The 13,955-nt window shown below is 39.2% G+C and overlaps 1 protein-coding gene across 1 annotated transcript in view; it reads right to left on the reverse strand.

Moving 5' to 3' along the window:
• LOC117317309 (dnaJ homolog subfamily C member 13-like) overlaps positions 1–13,955 on the reverse strand; it is a 78,069-nt gene that overhangs the window by 41,977 nt on the left and 22,137 nt on the right. The window contains exons 23-36 of the mRNA XM_033872096.1: positions 13,080–13,224; positions 12,688–12,760; positions 8,991–9,150; positions 8,424–8,486; positions 7,919–8,020; positions 7,115–7,219; positions 6,621–6,823; positions 5,850–5,934; positions 4,309–4,509; positions 3,742–3,896; positions 3,254–3,455; positions 1,075–1,190; positions 445–523; positions 177–309 (exon numbers count right to left, since the gene is read on the reverse strand). Coding sequence (XP_033727987.1) covers positions 177–309; positions 445–523; positions 1,075–1,190; positions 3,254–3,455; positions 3,742–3,896; positions 4,309–4,509; positions 5,850–5,934; positions 6,621–6,823; positions 7,115–7,219; positions 7,919–8,020; positions 8,424–8,486; positions 8,991–9,150; positions 12,688–12,760; positions 13,080–13,224 — 1,822 coding nt within the window. The remainder of the gene's footprint in view (positions 1–176; positions 310–444; positions 524–1,074; positions 1,191–3,253; positions 3,456–3,741; positions 3,897–4,308; positions 4,510–5,849; positions 5,935–6,620; positions 6,824–7,114; positions 7,220–7,918; positions 8,021–8,423; positions 8,487–8,990; positions 9,151–12,687; positions 12,761–13,079; positions 13,225–13,955) is intronic.

Here is a 13,955-nt window from a genome sequence, read left to right on the forward strand (position 1 = left end):
CTGCTTTGACCATCGACCATTTTTAATTTAGAAGTAGATATTCAAGGATTATAACCTTGTGTTGAAAACAAGACTCTGATGTTGCAATCAGAACATTTCTTCCAGGCTATTCCATTTATAAATATATGGGAGTAAGGATGTTGTTCAGGGTCTCACTAAACAAATGTATGACTTACCATCCTTATACCTCCTAAAGAGTATGGACTGTGCCTGGAGAATTAAAACGATGTTCTGGGGATCGGGACCATCCTTTAATCTTGACTTACTGCACAGGAACTCGTACGCTTTGTTCACTTGCTCAAACATTTCCTGAATTGAGATATGAATGCATATTCACCTACTTTTACAACAATTAAATCAAATTAAGAATATTACAAAATACTTTTTTATCTTTAAAAATTTCCTGATCTGGAAAAAAAAATGGTAAAATCTGCAGTAACTCACCCGTCCCTCTGGGTTTTTGTCGGGATGGTATTTCTGTGCTAGTTTGAAGTATGCTTTTCTGATTTTCGATTCTTCATGTCTGTAATGTGGACAAAATTTTGGGTCAAGTTAGTAAATCATCAACAACTATAAACATTTGACAAGCCTGGTTGATGTCCCTTAGTTATGGTACTGGAACGGCTGAAACTTCACCACAAAAAAACTTTGTATATCTGAACTGAAAATTAATTGTGTCTGAACTATCATTATTATCACTATCCCCCCAAAATAGAGCATAAAAACCAGACAACATAGCTCTCTGAGTGGGTGGAAATTTAGAATTAAATTTCTACAGCAGATATGCCAATAGAGCAGCAACAGAAGGGTCTAGTGACAAGGAATAAATATGTCAAATATGAACGCCCTATCTTATATGGTTGACATAGTGTGGCTAAGGTTAAAGTTTTTAAAAGCAGATCAAAGGTCAAGGTCAGCAGGTCCAAAAATGAAGAACCAATGGAAAAGTCTTGTTACAATAAACACACTTATAAAAACATTAACCTAGCTGTCAACTGTTCACCTCAATAAATGTAGCTGCTACAATGTCATACAGCACAATGCTATCCTATAAGGAAGTAGCTTGTAACCTACCCGCCCACGCCTTTCTTGAGGTTGAGGACGGCAAAAGCCTCGTCTAGTGACATACTGGGCGGCTTCTTCTCCACTTCTTTCTTCCACGCCTCCAGGATGTCCTTCAGGAGTTTCACCTAAAACATTCAAGGTCAAGGTCAGGGAAGTCACATGACAGTAATGTCCACAAAGTAACAAGGTCAGGGAAGTCACATGACAGTAATGTCCAGACAGTAACAAGGTCAGGGAAGTCACATGACAGTAATGTCCAGACAGTAACAAGGTCAGGGAAGTCATGGCAATGTCCAGACAGTAACAAGGTCAGGGAAGTCACATGACAGTAATGTCCAGACAGTAACAAGGTCAGGGAAGTCACATGACAGTAATGTCCAGACAGTAACAAGGTCAGGGAAGTCACATGACAGTAATGTCCAGACAGTAACAAGGTCAGGGAAGTCACATGACAGTAATGTCCAAACCGTAACAAGGTCAGGGAAGTCACATGACAGTAATGTCCAGACAGTAACAAGGTCAGGGAAGTCACATGACAGTAATGTCCAAACAGTAACAAGGTCAGGGAAGTCACATGACAGTAATGTCCAGACAGTAACAAGGTCAGGGAAGTCACATGGCAGTAATGTCCAGACAGTAACAAGGTCAGGGAAGTCACATGACAGTAATGTCCAGACAGTAACAAGGTCAGGGAAGTCACATGACAGTAATGTCCACAAAGTAACAAGGTCAGGGAAGTCACATGACAGTAATGTCCAGACAGTAACAAGGTCAGGGAAGTCACATGACAGTAATGTCCAGACAGTAACAAGGTCAGGGAAGTCACATGACAGTAATGTCCAGACAGTAACAAGGTCAGGGAAGTCACATGGCAGTAATGTCCAGACAGTAACAAGGTCAGGGAAGTCACATGACAGTAATGTCCAGACAGTAACAAGGTCAGGGAAGTCACATGACAGTAATGTCCAGACAGTAACAAGGTCAGGGAAGTCACATGGCAGTAATGTCCAGACAGTAACAAGGTCAGGGAAGTCACATGGCAGTAATGTCTAGACAGTAACAAGGTCAGGGAAGTCACATGGCAGTAATGTCCAGACAGTAACAAGGTCAGGGAAGTCACATGGCAGTAATGTCCAGACAGTAACAAGGTCAGGGAAGTCACATGGCAGTAATGTCTAGACAGTAACAAGGTCAGGGAAGTCACATGGCAGTAATGTCTAGACAGTAACAAGGTCAGGGAAGTCACATGACAGTAATGTCCAGACAGTAACAAGGTCAGGGAAGTCACATGGCAGTAATGTCTAGACAGTAACAAGGTCAGGGAAGTCACATGGCAGTAATGTCTAGACAGTAACAAGGTCAGGGAAGTCACATGACAGTAATGTCCAGACAGTAACAAGGTCAGGGAAGTCACATGGCAGTAATGTCTAGACAGTAACAAGGTCAGGGAAGTCACATGGCAGTAATGTCTAGACAGTAACAAGGTCAGGGAAGTCACATGGCAGTAATGTCTAGACAGTAACAAGGTCAGGGAAGTCACATGGCAGTAATGTCTAGACAGTAACAAGGTCAGGGAAGTCACATGACAGTAATGTCCAGACAGTAACAAGGTCAGGGAAGTCACATGACAGTAATGTCCAAACAGTAACAAGGTCAGGGAAGTCACATGGCAGTAATGTCTAGACAGTAACAAGGTCAGGGAAGTCACATGACAGTAATGTCCAGACAGTAACAAGGTCAGGGAAGTCACATGACAGTAACAAGGTCAGGGAAGTCACATGACAGTAATGTCTAGACAGTAACAAGGTCAGGGAAGTCACATGACAGTAATGTCTAGACAGTAACAAGGTCAGGGAAGTCACATGACAGTAATGTCCAGACAATGATAGGGTACAGTAAAATTTTCTTAAGCCTTGATCCAAATTTCTGTTTATAACATTGAAAGTAAATTATAATCCTGAATCTGGCTCAATCTTAAAACCCTACAATAAATTTTGGATATGATGAAATAATTCCCCTAGTCCCATGGAATTTACTAATAAATTGTTAGTATCATACTTATTATTAACTTTGGTTTTACTGAGTCCTAACAAATGATTATAAATTTACTGATCGGTCAATCATCCTAACAAATGACCATAAATTCACTGATCGGTCAATCAGTCACAAGAAAGGATGTAAAACTTACCGGGTCTTTGATCGGCCAGTCTGGGAAGCGCGTTGTATCACATAGATGTTTGAGATAGTAGATATTACAGAAGAGTTCATTCTCTAACTGTGGGTAGGTGACTAGAGGTATTGGGCAGTACTGATACAGGGAGCGTGTGTTGCTCTGGAGACGAGGTGAAAAGTCGGCCAGGTGAGAGGCAATCTTCTCAATCATTAGTCGCCTGTAAATATCAAAATCAAACTTTTACTTTTTATCTTAACACTTGCTGTTTTGATTTTCATGTAAATTAAAATGCTGAATCAAAAATTCTTCTTCCTAATTTTTACAAACAGTACTGATTGTGACATTTCCTCTACGCTACTTACAGATTTCTTATATTATAGAATGACACAGCTAAAAAATTCTCATAAATAACAGGTATTCAAACATTTGATATTCCATCTTCACTACATATTAAGCAACAGTTATTATTTTCCTGATTTTGGTTTTGTCCACTAACACCATACCTCATTTCACTGTTCCAAATTGCTTCTGGTGTGTCAAATTCTCCAAGGAAAATTTGGGCAAATTTTTCTGGGGAGTAATTTTCGAGGTAGCATACCATAGCTTCTGGCAGTATGTGTCCTATTACACTCCGCATCATAATTTCTGAACTTGAAAACTGAATATAGACAACAATGAAAATTAATCGGTCTACATCACACTCCGCATCATAATGTCTGAACTTGAAAACTGAATATAGACAACAATAAAACTTATACTCAATGTACATCATGCCGTTAAAATACTGTAAATGCTACGAGGTTGACCAAAATATGTAGTTCTAATGAATTATGTACCGTCCTTATCTCATAACCGATTAAGTTCCATGTGGAATCTTTAATACAAGTTGAGTCTTTGAGATATCAGACTTTGAGATTACAATGTTTTACTATTAGCTAAGCCTAGCCTAACAGGGCTAAGAGCTAACAATTTCATCAATTAATGTGTCTTTCAAATTTCTCGCGTTATTTAACTTTATCAAATTGGAAATCTTATACACTGCTTGAATCAGAAAGCCAATGTTTACTCACCTCGTCGGATCGGAAGGCCTGCGTGAGGTGGGTATATTTGAGGAATCGTGCGATGGGCAGGACGTTGGAGCCAGTGTACATGAGGATGAAGAAGAAGACACCTGTAAGGTATAGCCGTGATATGTTGGGGTTGTCCTGCATGATACTGTACAGCAGCACAGCAACCTTCTCTACCAGGATTGGGTCAAAGGTCAACAACAACTGTAAATACAAATCATAATCATAGGGTCAAAGGTCAACAGCAACTGTAAATGCAAATCATAATCATAGGGTCAAAGGTCAAGAGCAACTATAAACACTCACCAAATCATATTGATAGAAGTGTTATTGTAACTGGACACATGGGATAATGCTGTCATGACATCATGAATACATGACGTCACATGATTGTAGAGAACATGAACAGTGTATCGTATAAGACAAAATTTGCCTTGAAAACAAATACATTTGTAGAATTATGAGAGTTTCAACTATAACAACCTGCTTAAAATATCTCAATAGTATGAGCTATTGAATTAGTAAGATGTAGATAATTCCAGCATTACTGCCACCTTAAGACTAAAACATCATGAGCATGTGATGTCAACCACATACAGGATCTGTACCCGTACTGTCAACCACATAAAGGATCTGTACCCGTACAGTCAACCACATACAGGATCTGTACCCGTACTGTCAACCACATACAGGATCTGTCCCTGTACTGTCAACCACATACAGGATCTGTCCCTGTACTGTCAACCACATACAGGATCTGTCCCTGTACTGTCAACCACATACAGGATCTGTACCTGTACAGTCAACCACATACAGGATCTGTACCCGTACTGTCAACCACATACAGGATCTGTACCTGTACTGTCAACCATATACAGGACCTGTACCTGTACAGTCAACCACATACAGGATCTGTACCTGTACAGTCAACCATATACAGGATCTGTACCTGTACAGTCAACCACATACAGGATCTGTACCTGTACTGTCAACCACATACAGGATCTGTACCTGTACAGTCAACCACATACAGGATCTGTACCTGTACAGTCAACCACATACAGGATCTGTACCTGTACAGTCAACCACATACAGGATCTGTCCCTGTACTGTCAACCACATACAGGATCTGTCCCCGTACTTTCAACCACATACAGGATCTGTACCTGTACTGTCAACCACATACAGGATCTGTTCCCGTACTGTCAACCACATACAGGATCTGTCCCTGTACAGTCAACCATATACAGGATCTGTACCCGTACTGTCAACCACATACAGGATCTGTACCTGTACAGTCAACCACATACAGGATCTGTACCTGTACAGTCAACCACATACAGGATCTGTCCATGTACTGTCAACCATATACAGGATCTGTACCTGTACAGGGTAACTGTCACCATTTTTGCCTAACAAGAGGGTAAATTTAACTATGTTATGATTTAGAGAAACGTTACAATTCCAAGCTAAGTACAGGTCACTGGTATGCTCCAGATGGACATCAAATGGAGACAAAATTGCTGATAGGTCTGTAAAGTTACCTGGACTATATGTGGGAGGCAGACAGCGTCAGACAGGACACGTTTGATTTTTGGCAGTGGTCGTACTATTGCACCTTCAGAGTCTCTGGAAACAGTAAATATAAACATTTAATCATTTCAAATAAATATTTCATTTAATTATCAGCCTGGGAAAAACTGAATTTTTCAACTGAAACATGAGTATGGCATGAATGATGAAGTCAATATCACAAACAACAAATAACTTGTCGAAAATATGTAGAGTCCAAATTTCAACAAATCCAAATGATTATTTATTTACCAAACTCTAACAGTACCACATCTAGCCTCAGATACATAGCTTTAAAGAAATAGAGAATCTATTCATTTAGCCTACAAGGGCAGTGATTGGGAAACAGAGAAACCGCTGATTTGGCCTTAATTACCATCTCAGGGCAATGATTGGGAAACAGAGAATGCACTTATTTGGCCTTAATTACCATCTCAGGGCAATGATTGGGAAACAGAGAATGCACTTATTTGGCCTTAATTACCATCTCGGGGCAATGATTGGGAAACAGAGAATGCACTTATTTGGCCTTAATTACCATCTCAGGGCAGTGAGTGGGAAACAGTCTATCTATCCGGATTTAATTATAATGAAGGCAGTAAATGGGAAACAGAGAAACAAATTATTTGGCATAAATTATCGTATAAGGTAGAGGTTGGGAAACAGAAGAAAAGTTTTATTTGATCCAACAAATACATACTATCATCAAGAAACAAATACAGGATTTCCTTGGCCTAACTCACCGACTAGGATAATAATCAGTCATTTTGATGAACATATTGAGTATGAGACAGGCCAGGTCACTCTCGTTCATCACTGCTTGACCAGTGGCCATTAGTGTCCACTTGAGTTGGGGAACAGATTGTAGAGGGCGCCACCCATCCATTCCTTGTGCCCAGCATCTTGTTTTTGCATGAACAGTACCTTCTTCATAGAGCTCTTTCATCTATAATTTTTTTTTCAAAAATCAAAAATATTCATGCAAGTTTAACAAGTTTAATCTGGGGGAAAAATCAAAGTTATCTTTTACAGAATTCTTTCCAGTCATCCACTGATGCTGTACATGTGATAACCACTAGATCTGCAGGGCAATTGAAGAGGAGATTCATCATTTTCTTTTGTCTTTTTTTTCTTTTTTTTTACAGAATTTTCTCAGCAACTCGACAACAACCATCTTTATAACATCAATTTTGAGGGCTTCAATGAATGGAGTGATTAAGGTTCTTTTCCAGCTTACCTCCTCGAAGCTGTAGGGCCCCAGTCTTTCTTTGTCCTTGTTTCCATAGTACCACTCTTTTTCACTTTCTCGATTCATGTCAGGCGAAGCTTCTATCACATTTGTCTACAAAATATTAACAACTTAACTCACTGACAACTGGTATAGTACTAAAAATTCATGTGCTGACAGAAAATGAAACACTGATTTTAATTTACTCATACATTATAGGTTACAGTGGTTGATAAAATTTAGTTGGGAAAATAAGTCCAAATATCAGTTGTAGTCAATTACTTTACAACCAATTAAATCCAAATATCAGTTGTAGTCAATTACTTTACAACCAATTAAGTCCAAATATCAGTTGTAGTCAATTACTTTACAACCAATTAAGTCCAAATATCAGTTGTAGTCAATTACTTTACAACCAATTAAATCCAAATATCAGTTGTAGTCAATTACTTTACAACCAATTAAATCCAAATATCACTTGTAGTCAATTACTTTACAACCAATTAAATCCAAATATCACTTGTAGTCAATTACTTTACAACCAATTAAGTCCAAATATCAGTTGTAGTCAATTACTTTACAACCAATTAAGTCCAAATATCAGTTGTAGTCAATTACTTTACAACCAATTAAGTCCAAATATCAGTTGTAGTCAATTACTCTATGACCAGTTATAATAGGTTTGTTATGACTAGCAGTCAATGCCCACAATGTCATGATAACAGAACCACGTCAGTGGACCAGACTTGTGGTTCTGTTAGTTTGTCTAGTGTATAATCATTGATTATAAAAAACGAGGTCAGGGTGACCTACTTGTAGAGGGACAGTGGCGCGTGTCGTGTGTAGATGGGCTAACGTCAGCAGGTCCACCATGATTTTCACGCCGTTTGCATCCAGAATGTCTTTAACATTCCTCTGAAAAGTTCAGGAGAAAATTATAACTAAAATGCGGGATACATTTTACCACTGAAAGTCGCAGGAATAAAACACCAATTACAAAATGTTCACCATTTGAATTCTAGAAACTACTGACTCAACAATTTTTTTTTTATCTAATATTACGTTCATATCTGGAAACTGATGGAATAAAGCTCTTACGAATAAAATTTGAATATAATAAATTTTGCATTTGTATTCAAAATTATTATCAATTTAAAAATATCAATCTATCTTATCAAAGTATAGCTAATAATTTAACTGATTCCGAATCAGATATAAAATGAAAGTGAATGTAATTCCCCATATGATTTTAATAACTTCCCTTACTATAATCAGGACATATATATCATCCAACACACTGATGTTTTATTTCACTTACCGGGTGTAGTATTAGTTTGTTGAGGAAGAGAATCAGACGGTCTCTCTCTAATTTGTCTGTACACTGCAATGAAAAAGCAGATTTGTTTACAAAATTTTTAAGAAATGACGAAAATGAAAACATCCTGAAAACCTTAGACAGTGAGGTTACTAGTCAAAACCTGATGATTGCTAAACATGTCTGATGTCGAAATTAACAGATGCCCACCGGAAAATCAGATATTCATATTAATTTGTAGATTTTCTTTTATACAGGTACAGTTATCTGTAATAACTAGTTTACCTTCCCTACTTAACCTCTTTTGTCATCTGGTATATAATTGTAACAGTTGTGTCTATTATTTGTTATTAGAGTTTCTGTGTTGTTCTTGTTTTATTATATCAAGATAAAACTTAATCCTCGATTAAGATAATTGCTATAGAATATGTCGTAGAGACTGTGTAGAACACTATTTACACTTTTTCTGCTTTTTTTCCAATCCTTACAACAAGACGACTTTAACTTACCCGCTCTAACATGTCTACGATGTAACATGTGTCATTAAATGCTCCGACGACTTTAACTTACCCGCTCTAACATGCCTACGATGTAGCGTGTGTCGTTAAACGCTCCGATCTCCTCGTGACACTTGTTGTACACGATGGTCATAGCTTGTAAACACATGCATTTCATGGCTGTTTTGGGCGTCAGCAGGAACCGGTGGTAGAGATCGTTAAAGAACTCATACCTGGTAAACAAAATAAAGAGAGACTATTTGATGTTTCCATGGTAACTCCTTAGAATTAGTAAAACAGGGCTAGTGTCTGTGAATTAGTGTCTGGGAATTCCTAACAGACTGAGGTTGTATTCAGGAATTCCTAACAGACTGAGGTTGTGTCTGTGAATTCCTAACAGACTGAGGTTGTGTCTGTGAATTCCTAACAGACTGAGGTTGTGTCCGTGAATTCCTAACAGACTGAGGTTGTATTCGGGAATTCCTAACAGACTGAGATTGTATTCGGCAATTCCTAACAGACTGAGGTTGTGTCCATGAATTCCTAACAGACTGAGGTTGTATTCGGGAATTCCTAACAGACTGAGATTGTATTCGGGAATTCCTAACAGACTGAGGTTGTGTCCATGAATTCCTAACAGACTGAGGTTGTATTCGGGAATTCCTAACAGACTGAGTGAGGTTGTGTCTGTGAATTCCTAACAGACTGAGGTTGTGTCCATGAATTCCTAACAGACTGAGGTTGTATTCGGGAATTCCTTACAGACTGAGGTTGTGTCTGTGAATTCCTAACAGACTGAGGTTGTGTCTGTGAATTCCTAACAGACTGAGGTTGTGTCTGTGAATTCCTAACAGACTGAGGTTGTGTCCGGGAATTCCTAACAGACTGAGGTTGTATCTGGGAATTCCTAACAGACTGAGGTTGTGTCTGGGAATTCCTAACAGACTGAGGTTGTGTCCAGAAATTCCTAACAGACTGAGGTTGTATCTGTGAATTCCTAACAGACTGAGGTTGTATTCGGGAATTCCTAACAGACTGAGGTTGTGTCCAGAAATTCCTAACAGACTGAGGTTGTATTCGAGAATTCCTAACAGACTGAGGTTGTGTCCGGAAATTCCTAACAGACTGAGGTTGTGTCTGTGAATTCCTAACAGACTGAGGTTGTGTCTGTGAATTCCTAACAGACTGAGGTTGTGTCCGGGAATTCCTAACAGACTGAGGTTGTATCTGTGAATTCCTAACAGACTGAGGTTGTGTCTGGGAATTCCAAACAGACTGAGGTTGTGTCCGGGAATTCCTAACAGACTGAGGTTGTATCTGTGAATTCCTAACAGACTGAGGTTGTGTCCGGGAATTCCTAACAGACTGAGGTTGTATCTGTGAATTCCTAACAGACTGAGGTTGTATTCGGGAATTCCTAGCAGACTGAGGTTGTGTCTGTGAATTCCTAACAGACTGAGGTTGTGTCCAGGAATTCCTAACAGACTGAGGTTGTATTCAGGAATTCCTAACAGACTGAGGTTGTATTCAGGAATTCCTAACAGACTGAGGTTGTATTCAGGAATTCCTAACAGACTGAGGTTGTATTCAGGAATTCCTAACAGACTGAGGTTGTATTCAGGAATTCCTAACAGACTGAGGTTGTATTCAGGAATTCCTAACAGACTGAGGTTGTATTCAGGAATTCCTAACAGACTGAGGTTGTATCTGAATTCCTAACAGACTGAGGTTGTATCTAGGAATTCCTAACAGACTGAGGTTGTGTCTGTGAATTCCTAACAGACTGAGGTTGTGTCCGGGAATTCCTAACAGACTGAGATTGTGTCTGTGAATTCCTAACAGACTGAGGTTGTGTCTGGGAATTCCGAACAGACTGAGGTTGTGTCTGTGAATTCCTAACAGACTGAGGTTGTATCTGTGAATTCCTAACAGACTGAGGTTGTGTCCAGGAATTCCTAACAGACTGAGGTTGTGTCTGTGAATTCCTAACAGACTGAGGTTGTGTCTGGGAATTCCGAACAGACTGAGGTTGTGTCTGTGAATTCCTAACAGACTGAGGTTGTGTCCATGAATTCCTAACAGATTGAGGTTGTGTCTGTGAATTCCTAACAGACTGAGGTTGTGTCTGTGAATTCCTAACAGACTGAGGTTGTGTCTGTGAATTCCTTACAGACTGAGGTTGTGTCTGTGAATTCCTAACAGACTGAGGTTGTGTCCATGAATTCCTAACAGACTGAGGTTGTGTCTGTGAATTCCTAACAGACTGAGGTTGTGTCTGGGAATTCCTAACAGACTGAGGTTGTGTCCGGGAATTCCTAACAGACTGAGGTTGTATTCGGGAATTCCTAGCAGACTGAGGTTGTATCTGGGAATTCCTAACAGACTGAGGTTGTATCTGTGAATTCCTAACAGACTGAGGTTGTGTCTGTGAATTCCTAACAGACTGAGGTTGTGTCCATGAATTCCTAACAGACTGAGGTTGTGTCTGTGAATTCCTAACAGACTGAGGTTGTGTCCGGGAATTCCTAACAGACTGAGGTTGTGTCTGGGAATTCCTAACAGACTGAGGTTGTGTCCGGGAATTCCTAACAGACTGAGGTTGTGTCTGTGAATTCCTAACAGACTGAGGTTGTGTCTGTGAATTCCTAACAGACTGAGGTTGTGTCCGGGAATTCCTAACAGACTGAGGTTGTGTCCGGGAATTCCTAACAGACTGAGGTTGTGTCTGTGAATTCCTAACAGACTGAGGTTGTGTCCGTGAATTCCTAACAGACTGAGGTTGTGTCCATGAATTCCTAACAGACTGAGGTTGTGTCCGGGAATTCCTAACAGACTGAGGTTGTGTCTGTGAATTCCTAACAGACTGAGGTTGTGTCTGTGAATTCCTAACAGACTGAGGTTGTATTCGGGAATTCCTTACAGACTGAGGTTGTGTCCGTGAATTCCTAACAGACTGAGGTTGTGTCTGTGAATTCCTAACAGACTGAGGTTGTGTCTGGGAATTCCTTACAGACTGAGGTTGTGTCTGTGAATTCCTAACAGACTGAGATTGTGTCTGTGAATTCCTAACAGACTGAGGTTGTGTCTGTGAATTCCTAACAGACTGAGATTGTGTCTGTGAATTCCTAACAGACTGAGGTTGTGTCTGTGAATTCCTAACAGACTGAGGTTGTATTCGGGAATTCCTAACAGACTGAGGTTGTATCTGGGAATTCCTAACAGACTGAGGTTGTGTCTGGGAATTCCTTACAGACTGAGGTTGTATCTAGGAATTCCTAACAGACTGAGGTTGTGTCCATGAATTCCTAACAGACTGAGGTTGTGTCTGGGAATTCCTAACAGACTGAGGTTGTATCTAGGAATTCCTAACAGACTGAGGTTGTGTCCGGGAATTCCTACCACATTTGTTGCAAATTAAACAAATATATGCAATTTTTGTTTTTATTTTCTATTTTTTTCTATTGAGTATTCTAGGCTAGTAAATACTTATTCTTAATTTGATCCTAGCAGGCTCACAAGTGTACATATTTCTAAAATAGACAACAATAAACCTGACAAGCTATCCGATAATGCCAGACTGGGCCTTGGTCATACTTTACTATGTAGTTTGGTGCGTGTTGCATCACATACTGGCAGAAGTTTTGTTTAATGGATTAACACGCCTGCTGAGCCAAGTTGTCTTGTGACTGACAGACAGCAAACCCACGTGAATCCATCAAGTAGGCCCACACTGCTTGATCGTGTCTCCACAAAAATCTGTTAATACTTACGATCTTTTAATTGCATTAGTTTCCTCGGACTCGTTTTCTCCCTCCTCCAACAACAGTCGTAGGTAGTAGTCACCTGTAAGATACACAAACTATTAACATTGGACAGAAACATATACAGTATCCTTCGGGCTATTCCACAATTATCTGTGTGAGAGGGTGGAGAGGCTATTGTACTTAAACTGATGTGTGAAGGGGTAAAACCCCATTTTTCAAGACTAAGTATGCTATACACTAAATATGTTTTAATATTTGATAGGTGGCGGGGTCTCTGAAAATGTCTCCCACCCCTCTCACATAATATTACATAGAATAGGTCACTAGAGACTTTGTTTAAGGTGACCTAATAAACTCAATTCAGTTTGTATTGTTACCTGAAAGTTTTATTTACTTACCTATTTTGATCTCATCTGACAGACAGAGGTAGGGTACTTCAAACTCTTGATGGTTCCATCCTATGATACAGTTCAAGCCAAGCTCCTTATCGACTGAAAAAGCTCGGATCTCATTCTCCAGGGCTTCCCTTAGTTCTTCTCTTGTCTGAATTAGGTGAACCGAAATGGCAGGTTTTATTATATGCCCATAGTATTAAAATGTGTAATTTTATTACTGATAAAATAAAAGCACTGCAAACTGACCCGAAATATACATATCTGTCTGACCCTACACAGGCAAAAGTGCCACACATGTGCCACATGCGTACCATTTTTTATGCGATTTTCACACGATTCTCATGCGTATATCATATGATTTCCCACACGCATGATTTTCACATGACACATGCGTATTATGCACGATATTCATATGAACTCAACGCACGATTTAAGCGTGTGATCTTTTAAAACTGCTAAACCACGCATGTAAATTTCCATATGATTTTCATGCGTTTTACGCATGTGGCATATGTGTGGCACTTTTGCCTGTGTATTCAGAACTGAAAAATTCTTCCAAATATCAAAAAATTTGTAGAAAAATAAATAAAAATAAATTGAACACATACCACAACTGACTGTTTTTAGTCCCTCAAGAACATTCAATCTAATTGGAATTTTACAATAACACATTATTCGATTTAAAGAACTTGAATCTGACTTTGACAAGCTTTTTATAGGCTTGGATGTGCAAACTTGTCTCCAAGCAGAGAAAAAAATCAAAACGTTGGCACTTCCTTGAATATGATGACGGAAAGTATTTTCATCATATGGATATCTTAGAAAAGATTTCTGAAAACTGAAACATGATGTCTTTTTAATCTCAAGTGGAAACTTTCA

Source organism: Pecten maximus, chromosome 19, assembly GCF_902652985.1.
Source record: "Pecten maximus chromosome 19, xPecMax1.1, whole genome shotgun sequence".
NCBI lineage: Eukaryota > Metazoa > Mollusca > Bivalvia > Pectinida > Pectinidae > Pecten > Pecten maximus.